Genomic DNA, 21408 nt, shown 5'->3' on the forward strand with positions numbered 1-21408 from the left:
GTTATGTGTCTGGGTTTATTTTTATACCAGCAAGAATAACGCAATAAAAGATTTTCTTTTATTGCTTGAGTATTTGCGATTTGTTTTTGTGCACTGAGTTGTTCATTCTGGAACTGACTTATTTTTATTGTTCATCAAATTCCTTTTGGACCATTGAACGGGAAATTTGGTCAGAAGTATGTTGCTTTGAGTGGGCTGTAAATTAATAAAAGTAAATCGCTTTTTGCCTATAGGTCCTTTTATAGGAGGCTTAATTATTGGAATGTCAAACTAATCTTTTATTCCTATTTGTTGGTTTATTCCAAATTAGCTCACATACCAAATAAAATGGATTGACCACATACCAGTGGTTCTCAACCTTTTACTTTCCACTCACATCCCACTTCAAGTAAACCTTATGTGATTAGTAAGGGATTGCTTAAGGTGGGTAGGAAGGGAAGGTTGAGAATCACTGCTCTAGACCCAATTGTTACTGAAATATTTTGCTTGAGAAAAATTCATTGGTCTATTTCCTTTGCAGTTATGAAACTGTGAACTTAATGAGGTATGATTTTTAAAAAATGGTTTTCAACCTTTTTCTTCCCTCCCACATCCCACCTTAAGTAATCCCTGACTAATCACAGAGCACCAATGGCATAAGGATTACTTAAAGTGGAATGTGAGTGGAAAGAAAAAGGTTGAAAACCACTGCCATATATAGTCCCATGAACTGGAAACACCATTCATTTGATTCACAGGTTATCTGTTAGCTCTTTCATGCCAAGCCTCCAGCCTGGAGGCCGACAATAAGTGTGGAGGGAAAAATATAAACTTGCCTTTCATGGAGTAACCCTAAAGGCTGCTCGTGTTGCATTCATGTTGAGCGGTGCCTCATAGCGCCCTCCAGTGCTGATGGAGGTAGGGCAACTGGTGACTTAGTGCCACCCACAGGGCATCATTCATACGCGCCAAATTATCGCCATTTTAAAAATCTCATTCCTGCATCTCAGGTTGATGACATCACCACAACATCATCAGCCCGCCCCTAGCTGGCTGCTGGCAGCGGCAATAAGTTCATGCTAAGCTGCGGAGTGCAGCGCTCCGCTGCTGACCCTTCCCCCAAGAGGGATTGCAGTCGGCGCCTTGGAGCCGGCCATGACACATTCATGGGGGTAAGTCTCCCAATGCAAGGGTGGAGAATCTCCACCTTTACACAGGCTTTTTGACTGCCTTTTGCCTCATCCCATTTATCTGGCCACGATTCATGCACTTTGAAACTGTTAACAAAAAAAAATGACTATTGGTGTCTGTGTTATATTTTGGAGATTCGTCTATCAGATTTTTATTAGACTATGTATAAAATGCTTCCCATTCACCCTCTTGAATTACTTGGCTCAAAGTTTGATTATACTCTTGATTCTATCACAAAAAGAAAATAATTATATTTATCTCTTATGAACCCTTTGAGCCTTTTAAGCTATCTCGTGTTTGGCCTTCTGAATTACAGAGCAGAAACCAAGGTTGTGCAACTCTTGCATACTTTGTAATAAATCTATGCAATTTCCGGTTCAGTCCTTTGGTCTGGTGACCAAACTAAGTCAGGGTTTGACAAATGCTCTGCACAAATTAAATAAACCTTTTTTCTCATTCTAAACTTTGAATAATTAAACTTTTTGATTGCCTTGTGTCTTGTAGTATAAATTAATCTGTAAATGATCTTGTAGCTTTTTGTGGCACTATAATTTCTGGGTTCCCATTTGGAAAAAAACTTTGAATCTAAAGTGGATGATTTTTGCACTTTCTGATAATTGACTTCATTTGCTTCTGTTAGTCCACTCAATAACTTGCCTTTAATTTCTCGGTAATGTTCCTTTTTAATTTTACTTCGGCAACCCGTTTTGCAAAATGAGAAAGTTATTTTTAAACATAAAATCAAATAAAGGATTGAAATTTAGGAAGTCAGAATTTCATTCATGTGGATAACCTTTTGTAATCCACTCCCTTAAAGTGCTCTCACATCTCTCTCAGATTATCCAGATGATTTAAATCATAGCGAATCTTATCTGCAAGCTACAACGTTTCTTCCAGAAGATTTTACCTATCATGCAAATCTCGCTTGTCCTGAAAGGCTTCCTTCTATGAGTGAGTATATCACAGGTCAAATTTCGATAAATCCATTGAATGTTATTTAATATAATGCTTGAGCTAGATTTTCCACAATTAAAGATGTTCTACAGTTGTAGAATGGATTATACATTTTGAGTTTACAAATATGCAAGTCAATCTGCATATTGGACATTACCATTAGACAGGAATGGAATTGATTTGTCTCATTGCTTGTGTTGCCAGTGAACTGGAAATGGCAAATGTATGTGGTTCTTTGACGTATTCTGCATTTCCCGTTGTATAGGGGTGGCATGGTTGGCAACACCTTTACAGTGCCAGTGACCAGAATTTGAATCCTGCACTGTCTTTAAGAAGTTTGTACGTTCTCCCTGTGTCTGCGTGGGTTTTTCCACAGAGCCTCCAGTTTCCTTCCACCATTCCAAAACAAATCAGGGGTGTTGGCCAATCAGTGTTATTGGAAGGCATGGGATCATGGGCTGAAATGGCTTGTAACAGTGCTCTATGACTAAATTTTTCAAAAAAAATTAAATAATGGAGTATAAAATCAGTCTATTTGCAGATGACATCGTCGTATACTTAACAGAGCCAGAAATATCAATAAAAAAAACTACATAAGAAATTGAAGGAGTATGGAGAAATATCGAAGTACAAGATCAACAGAAATAAAAGTGAAGTGGTGCGAATGAGTAATGCGGATTATACAGAATTTTAAAAAGAATCACCATTTAAATGGCAAACAAAGCAATCCGATCCCTCAGTATTAGGTTAGATAATAACTTAAGCCACCTGTACAAATTAAATTATCAGCCACTAATAAAAAAATTGCAGGAAGACTTAGGACATTGGAAAGAATTACCGTAACTTTGATAGGGAGGGTAAATTGCATTAAAATGAACGTGTTCCCAAGGATACAATACTTATTTCAATTGTTACCAATTCCCTTAACAGAGAAATTCTTTAATGAACTAAAGAGAATAATAAGGAAATTCTTGTGGAAAGGGAGGAAGCCAAGGATAGCGTTAGATAAATTAACAGAGAGATACAACCAAGGTGATTTGCAGTTACCAAACTTTAAAAATTATTATAGAGCAGCACAATTAAGGTATTTATCAGATTTTTACCAGACAAGGGAAAAACTGGACTGGACTAAGATAGAACTAGATAAAATAGGGGAGAAGGTACCAGAACATATACTTTATAAGTGGGATGAAAAGCTGGTACAATATAAAAGCTCACTAGTACTGCATCATTTACTCAATATATGGAAGAAAATGAATTGCTAAATACCAAAATTACTATTGACGCAAAATCCGCTAATCCCTTTTACAATAGATAACCTTTCCTTTAGAGAATGGGAAAGAAAAGGAATAAAAAGAATAGAAAATTGTTTTTTGGGAAATAATTTATTAACATTTGAACAGTTGAAGTACAAATAGGGAATAACTCATGGTACAATGTTTACATATCATCAGCTGAAAGCTTATTTAAAGGATAAATTGGGAAACAGACTAAGATTACCAGAAGGAAGCAGCTTTGAATATGTGATTACAGACACAATGATAATTAAAAGATTTATAACGAACATGTACATTAAGCTGCAAGATGAGGAATGATGAAATGCTATAAACCCAAACAAAAGTGGGAAAAGGATTTAAACATAAAGATAAAAAAATGAAACATGGGAAAAGTTATGTTCTGGAACTATGAAGAATATAATAAACACGAGGTTACGCATGATGCAGTATAATTGGTTACACAGGGTATATATCCGCCCCAAAAGTTTAAAAAAAAAATGGGATCCAACATTATCAGATAGATATTTTTGCTGTAAGAAGGAAATGGGAACAACAGTACATGCAATTTGGGCATGTGAGAAAGTGAAAATGTTTTGGGAAGATCTAAATCAGATATTAAATAAAATCATAAAAAATAACACACCAAAAAATCCAGAAATCTTTCTTCTAAGTAATATAAGAAGTAAGGAGTTAGGCCTCAAATTGGATAAAGTGCAAAAAAGATTTATTATGATAGCCTTAGCAGTAGCAAAAAAATGTATGATGTCAACTTGGAAAATGGAAGAGAGCATGAGAATACAGCAATGGTGCATGGAAATGAATAATGTATTCCATTGGAAAAAGTAACTTATAATTTAAAAAATAAAGTTGCATAACTTGAACAAATTTGGGAACCATACATGGAACACAACAGAAAGAGCCTACCGCGGACCTCCACCCCCTAAAATGATAAGAAGACAAAACGACTTGATCCAGTGTGTAAAAGTGATGACACATTTTTCTTGTTTATTTCTCATTGTGTGATGACATTGTTTAATGGGTTTATTGAATTGTACAAGTTGAATATTTATTGGTTTTGGAGGGGGGTGGGAAGTGGGGGGGGGGGGGGCGGGAAGGTAGGAGGGAAAAAAGGGAGAAAATGCCACTGTGTATATTTAATGAGAAACGTTTGTATATATTTTGGTTGATATGGTTCACAGTATGAAAAATAAAAAAAAATGAAATAAAAATGAAATAAAGTGCAGGACAAGAAGAGGACTATTCCAAAGTTTAGGTAGTCTCAAATAAATTTGTGCTGCACTTTCTCAGTCAGTCTGTTGAAAAAGCTAGGAAAATCAAAACATACAGATGCTTCCACATAGCTACCTCAAAGTCCTTGAATTCTTGCATAGATGAGATGCCATAGAAGTTGGCCAAGTAGAAAGGTATAGTTGCTACATACTAATTTTCTGTGATTTTATTCTGAGGACAGAAAAATATTTGTTTTTCTCTCATTAAAAATACTGCTTGTATGTTCTTCTAACCACAAATTATTAACATGTTTGCCCACATTTTAATTCCATCTGAAAACTGTTTCCCTATGCATCTTTCTCTTGTCTCTTCTTGGATACGTGATCGTCATTAATGATTTTGTTGCAAATGTCTACGACTCATCCTTGTCTTTGAGGCATTTTACTAATTAAAGGTTGCCAACCTGAAAATGGTTCTGTTTACTCCCTTTATGCCTATGTGTCATCATGTGGGTCCTTCAATTATCTTTTAAAAAAAATCTGGGAATCACAAGATCACTAGATAAAGGAACAGAAGTAGGCCATTTGGCTTATCTAGTCTGTTCCACAACTCCACCCTGGGCTAAACCCTTCTCACATCTAGTTGCAAATTCTGGCCTTTCCTCCATATCCCTTGATACCCTGAATAATTAGATACCTCTCAATAATTGGGCCTTCACAGCTGTATGTGGCAACGAATTCCATAAATCCACTACCTTTTCGCAAAAGAAATTTCTCCTCATCTCTGTTTTAAATGGATCCCTTCTAATTCTAAGACCATGCCCTCTTGTCCTGGATTCACTCACCAAGGGAAACACCCTATTCACACCTACTCTGTCCAAATTCTTTCAGCATTCAAAATGTTTCTCGTGAGATCCCCTCTCATTCTTCTAGACTCTAATGAATAGAGTCCAAGAGCATCGTATGTTAGTCCTTGCATTCCAAAAATCATCCTGATACATTGTCTCTGTACTCTCTCCAACATCATTACATTCATTCTAAGATAAGGGGCCCAAAACTGCACACAGTTCTCCAGATGAGGTTTCACCAGTGCCCCAAAGAGCCTCATCAACACTTCTTTACTCTTGTACACTATTCCTCTTGAAATGAATGCCAATATAGCATTCACTTTCTTTACAGTTAAAGGGTATCCTTTAGGGTATCCTGCACAAGAACTCCCAAGTCCCTTTGCACTTCCTAATTTTGAATGTTCTCGCCATCCAAATAATAATCTGCCTGTTTATTTCTACTTCCTAAATGTTCAACCGTACATTTCTCAACATTGTATCTCATCTGCCATTTCTAAGCTGTCCAAGTCACTCTGCAACCTATCGGTTTCTTTAACATTTCCTGCTCCATCACCTATCTTGGTGTCATCTACAAACTTAGTCACAAACCCATTCAATTCATTATCTAAATCATCAATATACAATATCAAAAAGAAGCAGCCCCAACACTAACCCCTGCAGAACACCACTAGTAACTGGCAACCAACCAGAACAGGTTTACTTTCTGCTTATCAACCAATGCTCCACACAATCTAATATCTTTCCTGTAATTCCATGAGCTCTCATCTTATGAAGCAGCTTCTTCTGTGGCACCTTATCAAAGGCCTTTTGAAAATCGAAATACACAACATCCACAGCCTCTCCCTTGTCCATCCTACTTGAAATTACTACAAAAATTCTAATAGTTTGGTCAGGCAAGGTCTTCTCTTGAAACAATGCTGGCTTGGAGTTATCATGTCATGTACCTCGAGATATTTTATAACCTCGTCCTTGAGGATTGACTCCAATAACTTCCCATCAACAATGTCTGACTAATAGGCCTATAATTTCCTTTTTTTGCCTCCCTCCTTTCTAAAACAGCAGAATTGTTTAGTAGTTGCAACCTCTGGAACCATGCCAGAGTCTATTGATTTCTGGAAAATCCAATGCTTCCTCAATTGCCAAAGCTACCTCCTTCAGAACCCATGGTGCACCTCATCTGGTGTGGGAGACATCATCTTTAGTCCATTTAGCTTATTAAGCACAATCTCTCTAGTAATCTTCACTGTACTTAATTCTATTCCCTGAGACCTCTTACTATCAGGTATGTTGCAATTGTCTTCCTTAATGAAGACTGATGCAAAATATTCATTTAGTTCCTCTGCCATCTGTTACCCATTATAATTTTTCCAGCATCATTTTCAATCAGTCCTATATCTGTCTCTCTTTTACTCTTCATCTATTTAAAAAAATTCTAAGTATCCTTTTGTTAGTAATTTGCCAACTTCCTTTTGTAATTCACCTTTTCTTTTCTAATGACTTGTCTCTTTCTGTAAGTTTTTAAGTTTCCCAGTTCTGTGTTTCCACTAATTTTTGCTTCCTTGTCTGCCTTCCCTTTTGCTTTCATTTAAGCCTTGATCTCTCTTGTCAGCCGCATTTGTGCCATTTTTCCATAAGTTTTTTTTCTTGGAATATATCAAATTTTCTTTCATAATTTTCTTTGTTCTTGGAATATATCATTCCTGCACTTTATTTCTTGTAGAAATGCCATCCAATTCTGCTCTGCCATTCCTCCATCTAACTTACTTTTCCAGTCAATTTGGGCCAGTTCCCCTCTCATCCCACTGTAATTTCCTTTGTTCCACTGAAATAATGACACATCTGATAACAGGTTTTCCTTTTGCAAATTTGAAACTGAACTCAATTATGTTGTGATTATCACTTGCTAAGGGTTCCATTACCTTTAGTTTCCTAATCTCCTCAGGTTCATTACACATCACCCAATCCAAAACTGCCGATCCCTGGTGGGCTTATCACCAAGCTGTTCCAAAAAGCCTTCCCGTAGGCATTCTACAAACTCTCTCTCCGAAGATCCAGTACCTTCCTGACTTTCCCAATCCCCTTTTATGTTAAAACCCCCCCACAATTATTTTGACATTTTCCTTCTGACACGCTTTTTCTATTTCCAGCTGTAACTTGTAGTTCACTTCCCAGCTGCTGTTTGGGGGCCTGTATTGTTACAAACCACGCGTAACGAGCAGGAGTAGACAATGAACCAGATAGAGTTTAATTTTAAACCACTAATTTTATTTCTTACCCTAAGCTATAGTCTTAACTTCTAAACACTAAATCTATCTGCGTGTGTATGTCCCAAACCATTACAGTCCAGACCCAAATCTTCAAAGTTCACTGTTTTAAATTCAGTGTTGAAGTGTAGGCCTTGGAAATTTGATGCTCAGAATTAACGTTGAACTGATGGAAAGATTGGAGCCGTGGCTGCTACGGACTTACGAATTCTTCTTTGAAGCTATGTCCATCCACACGAGTTGTGGTCATAACACTCCTAGTCCTTTTGTAGGTAAGACTCAAAACGGGCGACCTCCACGAAGCTTCCAAGACCCTGGCACCAGTATCTCCAAGTAACATTCACTGTTAGTCACACTTAAAATGAAGCATTTTGCTTCCCTAAAGCTCCTCCTGGCACAGGTCAATCCACCAAAAAGGCCCAGTCATTCACAGGGCATGCTTTACCCTGAACTCCACAAAATGGCTGGCCACGAGCTACTTCAAAAAGCTGCTTTCTCTTCAGCCGTCAGAATGGTTCTCCCAAGCAAAATCACAATGTCTTTCCAAATGTATTGAATCTGGAACTGACTATGACAAACTTTCCCTCAATGGATTGAATTATCGCTAGGCTGTGACTTGTGATGGTGCTTGTGTGAAATGTTAGCTGTGACTATTCAGTCCCTCATGTCTATACTATCCCTTACTGTGATAATCCCATTTTACTAAAACGGGAGCTTGTAATAGTATATAACTGCTATCAGAGACCTTTTTCCTTTGCTTAACTCATTCCATAAGAATTCTACCACTTCTGATCCTATGTCCCTTCTTTCTAGTGTTTAATATCATTGCTTATCTTCAGGACCATGCCACCCCCTCTACCTACCTGCCTATCTTTCCTACACACTGTGTACCCTTGGACATTCAGCTCCCAATCACATCCATCATTAAGTCATGTCTTGGTGATGGCCACAATGTCATATCTTTTAATCTGTAGCTGTACAACAAAGTTATCTACTTTATCCCTAATGTTACGTGCATTTAAGTATAGTATCTACCCGTAGAGACCATTATCTGTACTGATTTTGCTGTATTTCTATTTTACAGAAAATTATTCTGTCTTTCCACCTGTCTGTCCTTTTTGTCAACTTTGCTGCACATTATCTTTGACTTCAACTCTAATCTCTGCATTCATATTCTGATTCCCACCCCCTCTGCCAAACTAGTTTAAACCCTCCCCAACAGCTCTACAAACCTGCCTGCCAGGATATTGGTCCCCCTCCAGTTCAGGTGCAGCCCACAATTTTTGTAGACGTTAGACCTTTCCCAGAAGACATCTCAAAGATCCAGCAATCTGTATTCTACCACCAGTACCAACTCTTCAGCTATGCATTCATCTGGCACAACTTCCTGTTCCTACCCTCTATGGCACCTGGCACAGGTAGCAATCCTGAGGTTATCACCCTTGCGGTCCTGCTTTTTAACTTTCCTAACTCTCAGTATTCCTTCTTCAGGACCTCATCCCTACTCCTATCTATGTTATTGGTCCCCACATGGACCACGACACCCAGCTGCTCACCCTCCCCTTCCAGAATGCTGTGAACTTGATCAGAGACATCCCTGACCCTGACACCTGTGAGGCAACATACCATCCAGGAGTCTCTATCTTGTTTATGGAGCCCCTATCCACTTGCCTAACCACTGAGACCCCAATCACCATCACTCTCTTCTTCTTCCCTCTGAGCCTGTGGGCCAGCCTATGTGCTGGAAATGTGATCACCTGGACGTCCCTGGTAGGTCGTTCCCACCAACAGTATTCAAAATGGTATATCTGATGTTGATGGGAACGGTCACAGGGGTATTCTGCACAATCTTTCATTTCCCTCTCCTGACAGTCACCCAGTTACCTGTTTCCTGCCTTTTAGGGGGTGACTGAAACTCCTCTACAACTGCCTCTGCCTCCCTCATCCAACACCAGCTCCAGTTCCCTAACAAGGTTTGTAAGGAGCTGTAGCTGGATGCACCTTCTGCAGCTGTAGTCTTCAGGGACAAGTACGCTGTCCTGGATTTCCCACATCCCATAACTGGAGCAATCCGCTGCCCGAGCTGACTCCATTATCTAAATTTAATTAAAGGATTTAAACTCCCTCACCTGGCCTTACCCCCCGTAGCAAGCAGGCTCTTTCCTCAGCCTCTGCTCTCTGAATCCTCAGAGCTCCGCTCTTTTCCTGTGCCACTCCTCGCTGGCCTGCTCCTTTAGCTACCCCTCCCTTTATTTGTCCTTGCCATTAATCTTAATTACTCAATTACTCACTCCCACAAATCAACACTCTGCTTAACCCTTCAGTTGCCTTTGACACTTTAAACGCTAACTTGGCTCACATCTCTCTCTCTCTGCCATTTGTAGCTCCTTCCTGCAACTCTGCTTGCTGCAAGTCAAATGGCACTAAGCCTTGTTTCTGACTCAACTTATTCCATTTATCTTTGCAAGCATTTGGACCTTCATATTTCAAAGAGCTAGTCATGGCAGGTTTGTGAGGTGTGGTTTGAAACAGCTGATGAGTTAACTGCAGTGCACATTGTTGAACAAATGGAGTGAGTGAATGAATGTTGAGGGTGATGAATAGGTGGATAATCAAGCAGGCTGCTTTGTTCTAGATGGTGTTATTTGCCATACCTGTAACCTGCTTTGGAGATGGTGGAAAGTCATTGGGAGTCAGGCACCAACTGCAGAACTTCCTGCCTCTGATCTCTTCTCTCAGCATTTCAGCATTAACATGGCTATTCCAAATAACAATCTTGTTAAAATTGCCAGGATGTTGAAGGGGTGGGGGGGGGGGGGAATACAAATTAATATCAATGGATGGAGATTTTGTCCTTAAAATTATTATTTGCTCTGCAGTCTACGTCAACATCTGGATTGCATGAGCATGATCTTTGGCTTCAGTGACCATTATTTTCCTCACTTAACATTTTATTAACAGCAAGAGGCATAGAGCCAGGGGAACTGGTGATGCTGATGGTTAGTGGATGTGTTTCTTTCTTTCATTGTAAAAACTATTTCCTATCCATTATGTGGCATGAACGTTGGCAGCCTCTTTCCAAGTTTTGTCAGACGCAAGCCTGACTGCTGGCTGATGCAGCTTCCATCCTCTGGGTGGAATTATAAATGAAGCTTAAAGTTTGTAGAGTTATCAATGAACTGTACCATTTCTAGGTGGAAGAGATGCTACTAACATGGTTGAAGATGGTTGGACCATTGTTGCATTTTCCTTTCCTTTGGAAATTAACTGTTTCCAATGTTCTCACACAGAGGGGCCAATAGATGTAAACATGACTGAAATTTCAATGGAAGAAATCCAGAAAATATTTAGGAAGGACCCTTACATGCAGATTGGTGGACATTGGAAACCAAGAGATTGCATACCACGTTGGAAGGTAAGCAACTAATTTGATTCAGCAATTATGAAGTTTTAAAATAAAAATAAAAAATCAATGCTGGAGAAACTCGGTAGGTCAAAATTTACTTGCATAATACAGCAAATTTTTTGCTGTATAAAGTACACTGTTCTCCAGAATTGGTTTTACTTCAATCACAGTGTCTGTAGACTTTTGTGTTTTACTTCTAATTATAAAGTTTTGCCTTGTTCATAGAAGCTCTCTTCCCAGACATTAGTAGAAGTAGCAGTAAAACCACTTGGACCGATCGCCTGATGAACAAGTTACTGTCAGGGCTCATCTTCGACTTCGTCTTTCCTTTGCTGAATGATGGTTATTGACACCATCCAAAAAATGTGTTGATCTATGACTTGAATGTACCAAAAGATGGAATATCCACAAGTCTGTTTTACACAGATTCAAAACCATCTGATCAAATTTGTTTTTTGTCACATATACCAAGATACTGTGAGAAAGTTTGTTTTAAATTTAGGTGTTCAGCACAGTTACAGGTCATTTCAGCCCATGAGCCCGTGCTACTGAATTACACCCAATTAACGTACAACCCCTAGTCCATTTTGAACAATGGAGCCCTCAAGGGGAAAACCCATGAATCCTTGTGCAGACGTGAGGAGAATGTACCAACAGCGTGGTATTCGCATTCCGATCACTGGTGTTGAGCTAACCACTACACTAACTGTGTCACCGCATTTCTGAGCAGTCCATCTGGACATCCAGTATATAATGGAACAAATAAGACACAGTCCAGAAGTGCAGAGATACAAGAGAAGTTCATTGTTACAGAGCAAATACCATATCATTTTACCGGTGAGGCTCATTGAGCATTCTCTGGTGGTGCAAAAAGCAGGACTGAAGAGAGTTTGGTCAGGTTATGATGAGTCTTTTAATTTGATTGCTTTTCTCAGACAGTGGGAAGTGTTGATGGAGGAGGGAGTTATGTGGTGGTTAAAGACATGTTCACTGTTCTCTGCAGTTTCTTGCATTCTCATGAAGGGCAGTTCCTGTACCACATCTAAACAGGATACTTCCAATAGAGCATCTGTAGTTATTAAGGAATACAGGTGACAAGTCAGGGTTCTGAGGAAGTAGAGGTGTTGGTGCACTTTCTTGGCCATTACATTAATGTGGGAGGTTTGGGACAGGTCACTGGGAATGTCTCCATTCTCCACCTTGGCACAAATGAGGTGGACTGTGAGTGAGCTCCACCCCACTTTCAGAAGTCTAGGGCCAGCTCCTTAGTCTTGCTAACATTGAGGGGGAAGTTATTTCCCTGTCAACAAGTCATTGGTCCCTCTTTCCCACCTATATTCCAATGTCATTTTTAGAGATTCTGCCGTCAAAAGTGAGGACAAAACTAAGGAACTGATGAATCAGTTGTAGAACTTGACCATGCCCGTCAAAAGTGAGGACAAAAGTAAGGAACTGATGAACCAGTTGTAGAACTTGACCATACCCGTGAACTCCTGCAGCCCTTTGAGATTGTCCGGATGTGGGAACTCCTTGATAGCGGTGACCTTTATAGTGGCGGGCATGGCTCCCTTGGCCGTATGGCGCAGGAACTTCATGGAGTCTTTCCCAAACTGGCACTTGGCTAGGTTGATGGTGAGGCCGAAGTCGGTCAGCCGTGAGAATAGGGTGCGCAGGTGGGCCTTGGGTGGTGCCTGATCCCTGCTGGCAATGAGGATGTCGTCTAAGTAAATGAAGACGAAATCCTGGTCCCTGCCCAAGTCCATGAGGTGCTGGAAGGTCTGAGTGGCGTTCTTTAGCCTGAATGGCATGCGAAGGAATTCAAACAAGCCTAAAGGGGTGATGAAGGCAGTCTTGGGTAATTCCTCAGGGTGCACCGGGATTTGGTGATACCCGCGCACCAGGTCAACCTTGGAGAAAACCCTCACTCCATGCAGGTTGGCCGTAAAGTCCTGGATGTGCGGAATGGGGTAACAGTCAGGAACTGTTGCCTCATTGAGCCGTCGATAATCTCTGCAGGGACGCCAGCCGCTGAGGCTTTCGGGACCAGGTGGAACAGCAAGGCCCACGGGCTGTCAGACTGCCGAATGATCTCCAGCTCCAAAAGATGCAAAAACTCCTCCTTCGCCATCTGGAGCTCGTCAGGCGGGAGCTGGCGATCCTTGGCGTGAACCGGAAGACCCTGGGTGGGGATGTGGTGGAACACCCTGTGGCGCGGCGAGGCAGCAGAGGACTGTGGCTTGAGGAGGGTTGGAAACTCATCCAGGACTCACTAGAACTAGTCTCTGGGCGTGCTAATTGTGGCCATATGTGGCTACTCTGTGCGGGAGGCGTCGAGGCGAACGGCCTGGAAAGTACGGGCGTCCACGAGGCGCCTACCCCGAATGTCCACCAGAAGCCCATGGGCGAGGAGGAAGTCGGCACCCAGGATGGCGGTCGGAAGGGACAAGACGGTGAACCTCAACTAGAACTTTCATCGGCCAATCTGGAAGTGGAATGTCTTGTCTCCATACGTCCGGATCTCTGATGCGTTGGCCGCACAGAGGGGAGGTCCTCGAGATCGGTTCCTGGACTCGATGGCCGCGGACAGGATGATGCTGATTTGGACCCCAATGTCGATGAGGAAGCGTCGGCCGCTGACTGAGTCCCACAGGTAGAGGAGGCTGTGTCCTTGGCCACCTGCCACAGCCATTAACAGTGGCCGGCCTGCTCGTTTCCCTGGAACGAGCAGGACTGATGACACTTCCGAGTCTTGGCTCCCCAGCGCTGGTGGTAGAAGCAGAGGCCTGGAGCGGATGCCGTGCCCCTGGTTATGCTCTTGGTGGCCCCTCCATGGGCTGGATGCTCTACCGCAGCGCTAGGGGCATGCTTGGCGTGGTCATGTCCGTGCCTCGTGACCTGCTGGACCGCCGAGCCCTCTGGGATTCACTCGAGCCATAGCCCTTGGGTCTCGGATCGGTAAAGCTCTCTTGGGCCAATAATGGCCAGATGTCCTTGGGCAGATGGTTGAGGTAAATGCGCTCAAAGAGTGGGCAGTTGGTGTGATCACCCATGAGCGCGAGCATCTCGTCCATCAGCTCCATCAGGGTCTTGATCCCAGGGCGTTGAGGTGCAGCATCCGAGCGGCACGCTGGCGCCTGGATAGTCCGAGGGATCTGGTGTGCACTCATTTGATGGTCTCTTATTTTTCTTCGGTGGGTGGGTGCTGAACAAGGTGTAGCGCGCACTTGGAGGTGGCCTGGTCCAGGGCGGTGACCACATGGTAGAATTTGGTCATGTCGGATGAAATCTGGCAGAGTTGAAACTGAGTCTCTGCGTGGCCGAACCAGATCTCCGGTTCCTGAACCCAGAATTCCGGCAGCTTGACAGCTATAACACTGATCCCAGGTTCGCTCATGATGGGTTCAAAGACGCTTGAACCATTCGGGGATACCAATTGTAGCGGCAGCTACACTGCTACTGAAAGAACACACAACCAGATGGGTTGAGCTCAGTGAGCAGAACTGATTGATTGCAGGCTGCTGGGCTGGACATACTCCCAGCCCGGACCTGGCTGAGAATCGTGCTGAGGGGGCGCTGACGACACCCGGGTGTCAGCGTGGGCTTTTGAGCCCCGTGCTGAGAAGGAGAAACCCCCCGACGGCGCCATTTTGGCTGGCTGCCCCACTGCGTGGATTACAAGTGGGGCCCGTTCGCCTGCCTGGTGGTGTGCCGCCACAAGTAAATGTATTAACTATCCCCACTAACTTAACATAAAATTAAAGTGACTAGTATTGACAAACAAACACTACTTCAGAACTTTACCCGCTAAAATAATGTAGATCTCTTTTGATCCATGTGTACACTTATTAATTCCCAATAGGACAGTTAATATGTGGAAGAGTTATTTTGGAGGTTATTATAGTTTGTGGAACAGTAATTTGAGCTTTATCTTTGATAAATCTGGAGCTTCTATTTGGAAATACTTGTGCAACATGGGAACTTTTCCTGCGGGCTAAATCAGATAGAAGCTTGATTACAAGCAAGTTCTTCTGCTTCACATTATGATGTAAATTTTTAACTCAGTTTTGTACAGCTTCTCTCTGCTCCTTCATATCCAGTCATGGCAAATCAATGTTGTGGATATTGCACAAGGGATCATATTGGGCTCTGCTCGTCTGCTGAAGCTGAGTCAGACAGAAGAATAACTGGTGATTCACGTTTGGGTTTAAAGAAATCAGATTATCACGGAGGATCATTCTATCTGGAATTTACTTTGCTACCATAGCAACAATTTTTTCAAAAAAAAGTACGATACCTCAGATTTATTTCCCATACTTGTTCTGAACAAATATGGGGTGGGATCTCTATTCTAATCTCACTTAAACCATTTTTCCTAAAATGGTGGAGACCCATTTTTAATGTATGTGCTCATAACCTCTGATTCGTGACTGTCAGCAAAAGATTGGCAATGGCTTAATTCATTTACTTTTGTTCAAGTCCTTTGTCTATTTTCATGTGCATGAATGTCATTTCCATTTATTTGAGGAGTGATTAATATCCAGTTTGGCTTTAGGCAGGATCCTTTTTTCCATGTTTTGTACACAAATATTTCTGCTTCATATGTCACAACAACCTTGCATTCAATGTAAGCAAAACTAAGGAACTGATTGTGAAGGGGAAACCAGAGAGTGCATTGAGACCTCAGAGAGGAGAGGTCAAATTCCTGTGTCAGCATCTCTGAAGATTTATCTGGGGGCCAAAATGTCAAAGCAATCATGAAGAAGGCTCTCCATCAGTTATATTTCATGTGAGTTTGAGGAGATTTGGTAGGTCACCAAAGAGATCATTCTGACTGGTTGCATCACGATCTGGTACAATGCACAGGACAGGAAAAGGCTACGGAGGGTTGTAAATGGTGGCAAATGCCATCATGGGCATTAGTCTACTCCATTAAGGACACCTTTAAGAGGAAATATCTCAAGAAAGCAGCCTCTATCATCTAAGGCCCTAACCACCCAGGCCATGCCCTCTTCTCACTGCTACCATCAGGAAGGAGGTACCAGAGCCTGAAGATGAACACCCCAACATTTGAAAAACAGCTTCTTCCCCTCTGCCATTTTGCAATCATTATTAATATTTAGTTAGTGTATTTAAGAAAATGTAATTCATAGCAATTTTTGTACCTGTAATGCACAATATCCCTGCTGAAAAACAAATTTTATGACAATAAACCTGATTCTGATTCTATTATTTTTAAAACTTAGATTTATTTTGGCTTCCAACTCTTGAATTTGATAGTGGGTCACAAAGTTTAGTCCTGGAGATTAAATTTCAGACAGTTTTCACAATCTGAAAAATACAAAACTATGATTTAAAAAGATTGGTGAAAAAAATATCTGGCATGTGATAATTTTAAGCACCTTTTAATCTTTTATTTTTTTCTGTTCTAATACACAAAGGTATTCCAAATTACTGTTTAACTTGCACTGTATGAAGGATAGTTCTTCATGGAAAGCACAGATGCTTGGCAGGCAACATATTTTAGATAGTTTACATTAGTTTTGATGTATACTTACAATTGTTCACTCCTTGGATTTACACCAGTTGCAGAATTATGTTCGAAGAACAACATGAAGCAATTTGTTTTCAGAATACTTGAAATCTAAATAAATTAACAATTATTAATCTTGCCTAATGACTATAATGTCGTAACCTGAATTGTCATGTTTCAGGTGGCTATTTTGATCCCTTTTCGTAATCGACATGAGCATCTCCCTATCCTCCTAAGGCATCTGATTCCATTGCTGCAGCATCAGCGTTTGCAGTTTGCTTTTTACGTCATCGAGCAGGTAAGTGTTAAAAAATAAAAATAAGGCTCATATTGAAAAGGCCAAGAAACTTTCAAAATGCACCTTCAAACATATTCATAGTCATAGCCCTGAATGGATAGAACATGGTTCATTCTTGCGGAGTGCGGGGGGAAGGTGGGTGGAAACATGGACAATCAAAAGTATTTATAGACACAATGCATACATTGTGTGAAGAGTTGTGGGCCTAGCACCGATCCATCCATTCCTCCACTTACCACTGCCAACTTGAGAAACACAACTTATCTCCAATCTCTTCCTTCAGTTAATCAACTCATCTTCTATCTATGCCAACACATTACCTCCAACGTCATGCATCCTTATGGAGGTCCTTTGTGTGACACCTTACTGAACATATTCTAGGAATCCAAGTGTACCACGTCCACCCGTGCCTCTTTATCCACTGCATTCATTGAACTCGGTAGGTTAGTGAACATGACCTGTCCTTCCTGAATCCATGCTGTACCTGCCTGATGGAACAATTTCTTTCCAGACATCCTTATTTCTTCCTTCATAATAGCTTCAAGTATTTCTTCAAGCGAACTGACCCATTGTTACCTGCCTTTTATTTACATCATTATTTTTTTAAAAATCTACAATCTGTCAGGATCTACCCAGAGTCTTGAGAATTATGGTAAATTAGCATAAATGCATCTGTGTTAACTTTCCCCATTTCTTTCAGTCCAAAATGTCCAGGGAACTTGTCTGTCTTTAGACCTATTAGTTTGCTTAGCAGTACCTCTTTAGTGATTGTGTCGTGATCCTCTCCTCCCATTGCTTCATTAACATCAATCTTTACCTTGCCTTCCATTGTGAAGGCAGACACAAAATAGTTGTTCATGGCTTTGGCCATTTCTGGACTACCCTCTGTCTGTAAGGAGATTCTACGTTGTACTAAGCGCGTAGCCAGGTTTTAAAGTTAGGGGGAGCGAGCACATTAAAAAAAAGGCACCATAACCACTGTTCCCTCAAAGCTGCGCGTGTGTTCACTCGTTTTACAACCAATGCGCAAAGGAAATTAATGTGGGCACATCCACGAAGCATACCAAATAATTTTAAATTCATTATACATTTTTATTTTGTATTTAACATGAAAATACAAGGAAATTAAGGAAAACACAGTTTTAAAGGAAGTACATAATTGTTATTTGAATTTCAAATCAAAATATAATAAAAATGTGTTATTTATCTATTTTACATTTTAAACGTAAAATGAAAACAAAACGAAGCAATATGAAAAATGTATGAATCAACTACAACAGCCTCTTTCGATTTGACTTCATTCTAGCAAATCTATTACTTTATTTATAATCAACCTCAGTAGCCAACTCTCTTTCAATGGAAACCAAAACTAACCCAGACAAGCTATCCTCGTCCATTGTAGAATGAAGGTAGGACTTTGTGTTTGATTTGGCTAAAGAATCATTCTGGAATCACGTTAATTATTGGTAAGGTCAGAAAAATGTGGTACAATATGGACAGGTTAGGATAAATGGAATACATGTCATTGGTCATCATGAATTTTAGAATATTCTTGATGGTCATTTTCTTGACACTTGAATTTATTATATCCTTGTAAATTTCTTTGAATGAAAGAATCTCTTAGACAATTTCAGTTTGACTCTTGATGATGTCTGAGTACATGTCTGCTAAAAATTCTAATTTCTTCATATTATCTGCATATTATATTGTCAAAATGCTTTGGATCGAAACCTCTAAATTTGGAAGCCATATTTTTAAGATGCTCAAATCTTGTGCTATTTATAACAGAATCTAAGGACACTATGTAGGATTCAACTAGGAATTGCTTTTGGGCATCAAATATTCCTTCGTCCTCTGCAATTTCTTCATGGAATCTTTTATGTTCTCTGTGCTGCTTGTATTCCATATTAATATCTTATTTTCCTCACCAACTTGGTTGCTTCATTCTCAATCTGTTTAAATTGAGATTCATTCTCATTTTGCATGTTTTTCATATCTTTTTCAAAAAGCTGAATCAAATGAGAAACCTTTACCAGATCTAGGCTACTTTTCTTTAAATAGATGGATAAATTGAAAGTCTTGTCTAGCACTTTACTCCAGAATTTAAGAACAACTAAGAACTTGTAAGTCCTTGAGTGTTTCAGTTTATCCTTTTCCTCAACGAGCTGTTTCGGAGTACAGTTTTTCATCTCGTCATCCAGAATTCTTTGCAGAGCAACTGCTAGTGCTCTACATTGGCCTTCTCTACATTGGAGACACTGGTCACAAACTGGGAGATCGCTTCACTCAGCATCTCTGCTCCATTTGCAACCACAGTATCCCCCCCACAACATGGCCAACCATTTCAATTCTGGATCTCACTCCTGTGCTCACATGTCTGCCCATGGCCTTGTGTACTGTCCCACCCTGACCACCTGCAGATTGGAGGAACAACACCTTATTTTCTGTCAAGGCACCCTCCAGCCAGATGACATGAACATTGACTTTACTGCTTTCCATTAAACCTGCTTGCCTTTTCTTTCCTTTTTCCCCATTTCCTGCCTTTCCAGTTTTCACCTACATAGCCCTGCTTTCCTTTCCTCCCCCCACCCCCCTCTCCCCCCATGCTCAGTGCTGCTGACCCCTCCCTCTCTTCATCTCCTGCCCTGTCACCCCCCCACTCTTGTTCGGATGCTTGCCGGCATTTTCTCATATCTTGGTGAAGGGCTCAAACGTCAGTTCTGTATCTCTTCCTTTGCTACCTAAAGGACACTGTTTGACCTTGGAGTCTCTCCAGCATTTTGTAATTTTACTTCAACCACGGTGTCCACAGAATTCTGTGATTTACTACTAGTGCTGGTAAATTCTCCAAGACTGTCTCTTCTTCTGTCTTAATGGACGCCTGTGAAATATTTGTTCTTCTTTGAGTACTGAAAGATGAGGTAAACTGCAAGAAAACAAAGGTCTCGGCAGTTTCTAGAGTTTAAAAAAAAACCTGGTTTGAATATTGGCACTTACTGCACCAATTTGAACCACATATAAATTCTGTGCACGGCAGGGTGTGAAGTGTGCATTTGGGGCAACTTCCCTCATCTTTGTTTGGAGATGAGATATTTCACCCGACATGGTGCTTGCTCCATCATGAGACTGACTGTAACACAGTTATTGACAGCCCTAAATTTTTGATTGGTGGAAGAAGAATATTGAAAAAATCTTCAGCCCTTGCTCCAGGTAATTCGCAGAATTGTATAAATCGTTCCACTGCTTCACTGTTTACTGTAACATATCATAAGGGTAAATAAAATTGATCAGTTCTGCTGATATCAATAGTAGAGTCAACAATTTGTCGCAAAGTCAACAATTATTACAAAGTACTTAGCCACCTTGATTTCGGCTATTTGAAAGAACCTGGATCGATAGGACTGTATCAGATCATTTTGTCTGTCAGGGCTGATATGTTGCATTTTGATCACTCAGTAATAAATGTTGGTCCAGTAAATGTATCATTTCTGGCAAACACCTTAATAAGTTCCAAAAAGTTGCCTTCATTTGGACTTGGGGAACATAAGCCTCGATACTAGCAATGACCACAGAACGCCAATCCCTATTTTCCCAAATAGAGAGATGCTTCTATAACACAGATTCTACATTTCTCCATCTCTTTCCTTTCTGACATTACAAGGCCAGCAAAGACCGTTCTGTTGTTGAACAAACAAAATTTGGTAAGGAAAAGAGTTTTCTCTGATCTGTTCCCCCTCCACCCCCACCCTTCCTTTCTCTTGCCTTTGCCTGTCTCCTACTCGTTTGTTCGAACGCTCTCTTGGGTAAACTTGTAGCTCTCACTTTGTTCGTTTTAGATTGGTCACAGTGTTCGAACTACCGAAAGAAAATAGACACACACGCCGAGAGCAGTTCAGTTTATACAAGTCTTTATTGCTAAATCTAAAGCTGAATTCACACTACAATATGCAAGTCCTTCCCAATTATACTTATCAACGCCTGGACTGGTCCCAACTGCCGAAGCGAGGCAACGACTGCACACTTGTAGTAGGTTGTCGGGGCGCAGGTAGCAGCTTCCCTACCTCCCTCGACCGGGACGTTAGCTGGACTCTTGAAGTTCTTCTTCTTGCTGAGAGATATAGCCACCTCTTCCAGAGTCTCTTCAGCAGTGGGACCAGGGCTTATATTACCTAAAAGTTGTTTACTTCAGATCCTATCTCTTTGAACAAATGGTTTATTATCTTCCTCTTGCTGAGAGATGTTGCCACCTCTTGGAGAGTCTCTCACTTCAGCAGTGGGACCATGGCTCATATCACCCCAAAAGTTGTTTACCTCAAATCCTATCTCTTTGAACAAATGGCTTAATTATCTTCGAGGTCTCCTGACAGTCTGCGACCAACAAATGTAAACTGCCCTGGGCCTCCTAAGTGTAAATTAGATAATGTCTTCCTAT

At 41.0% G+C, this 21408-nt stretch overlaps 1 protein-coding gene across 3 annotated transcripts in view; it reads left to right on the forward strand.

The window, feature by feature from the left end:
• The window catches only part of LOC138735613 (beta-1,4-galactosyltransferase 5-like), a 68035-nt gene that overhangs the window by 26982 nt on the left and 19645 nt on the right, over positions 1-21408 (forward strand). For 2 of the 3 annotated variants that reach the window (XM_069883679.1, XM_069883680.1), the window contains exons 3-5: positions 2008-2121; positions 11033-11157; positions 16860-16976. In XM_069883679.1, coding sequence (XP_069739780.1) covers positions 2008-2121; positions 11033-11157; positions 16860-16976 — 356 coding nt within the window. The remainder of the gene's footprint in view (positions 1-2007; positions 2122-11032; positions 11158-16859; positions 16977-21408) is intronic. The other variant, XM_069883681.1, reaches the window with a different exon arrangement.

Source organism: Narcine bancroftii, chromosome 6 (assembly GCF_036971445.1).
Source record: "Narcine bancroftii isolate sNarBan1 chromosome 6, sNarBan1.hap1, whole genome shotgun sequence".
Classification (NCBI taxonomy): Eukaryota; Metazoa; Chordata; class Chondrichthyes; order Torpediniformes; family Narcinidae; genus Narcine; species Narcine bancroftii.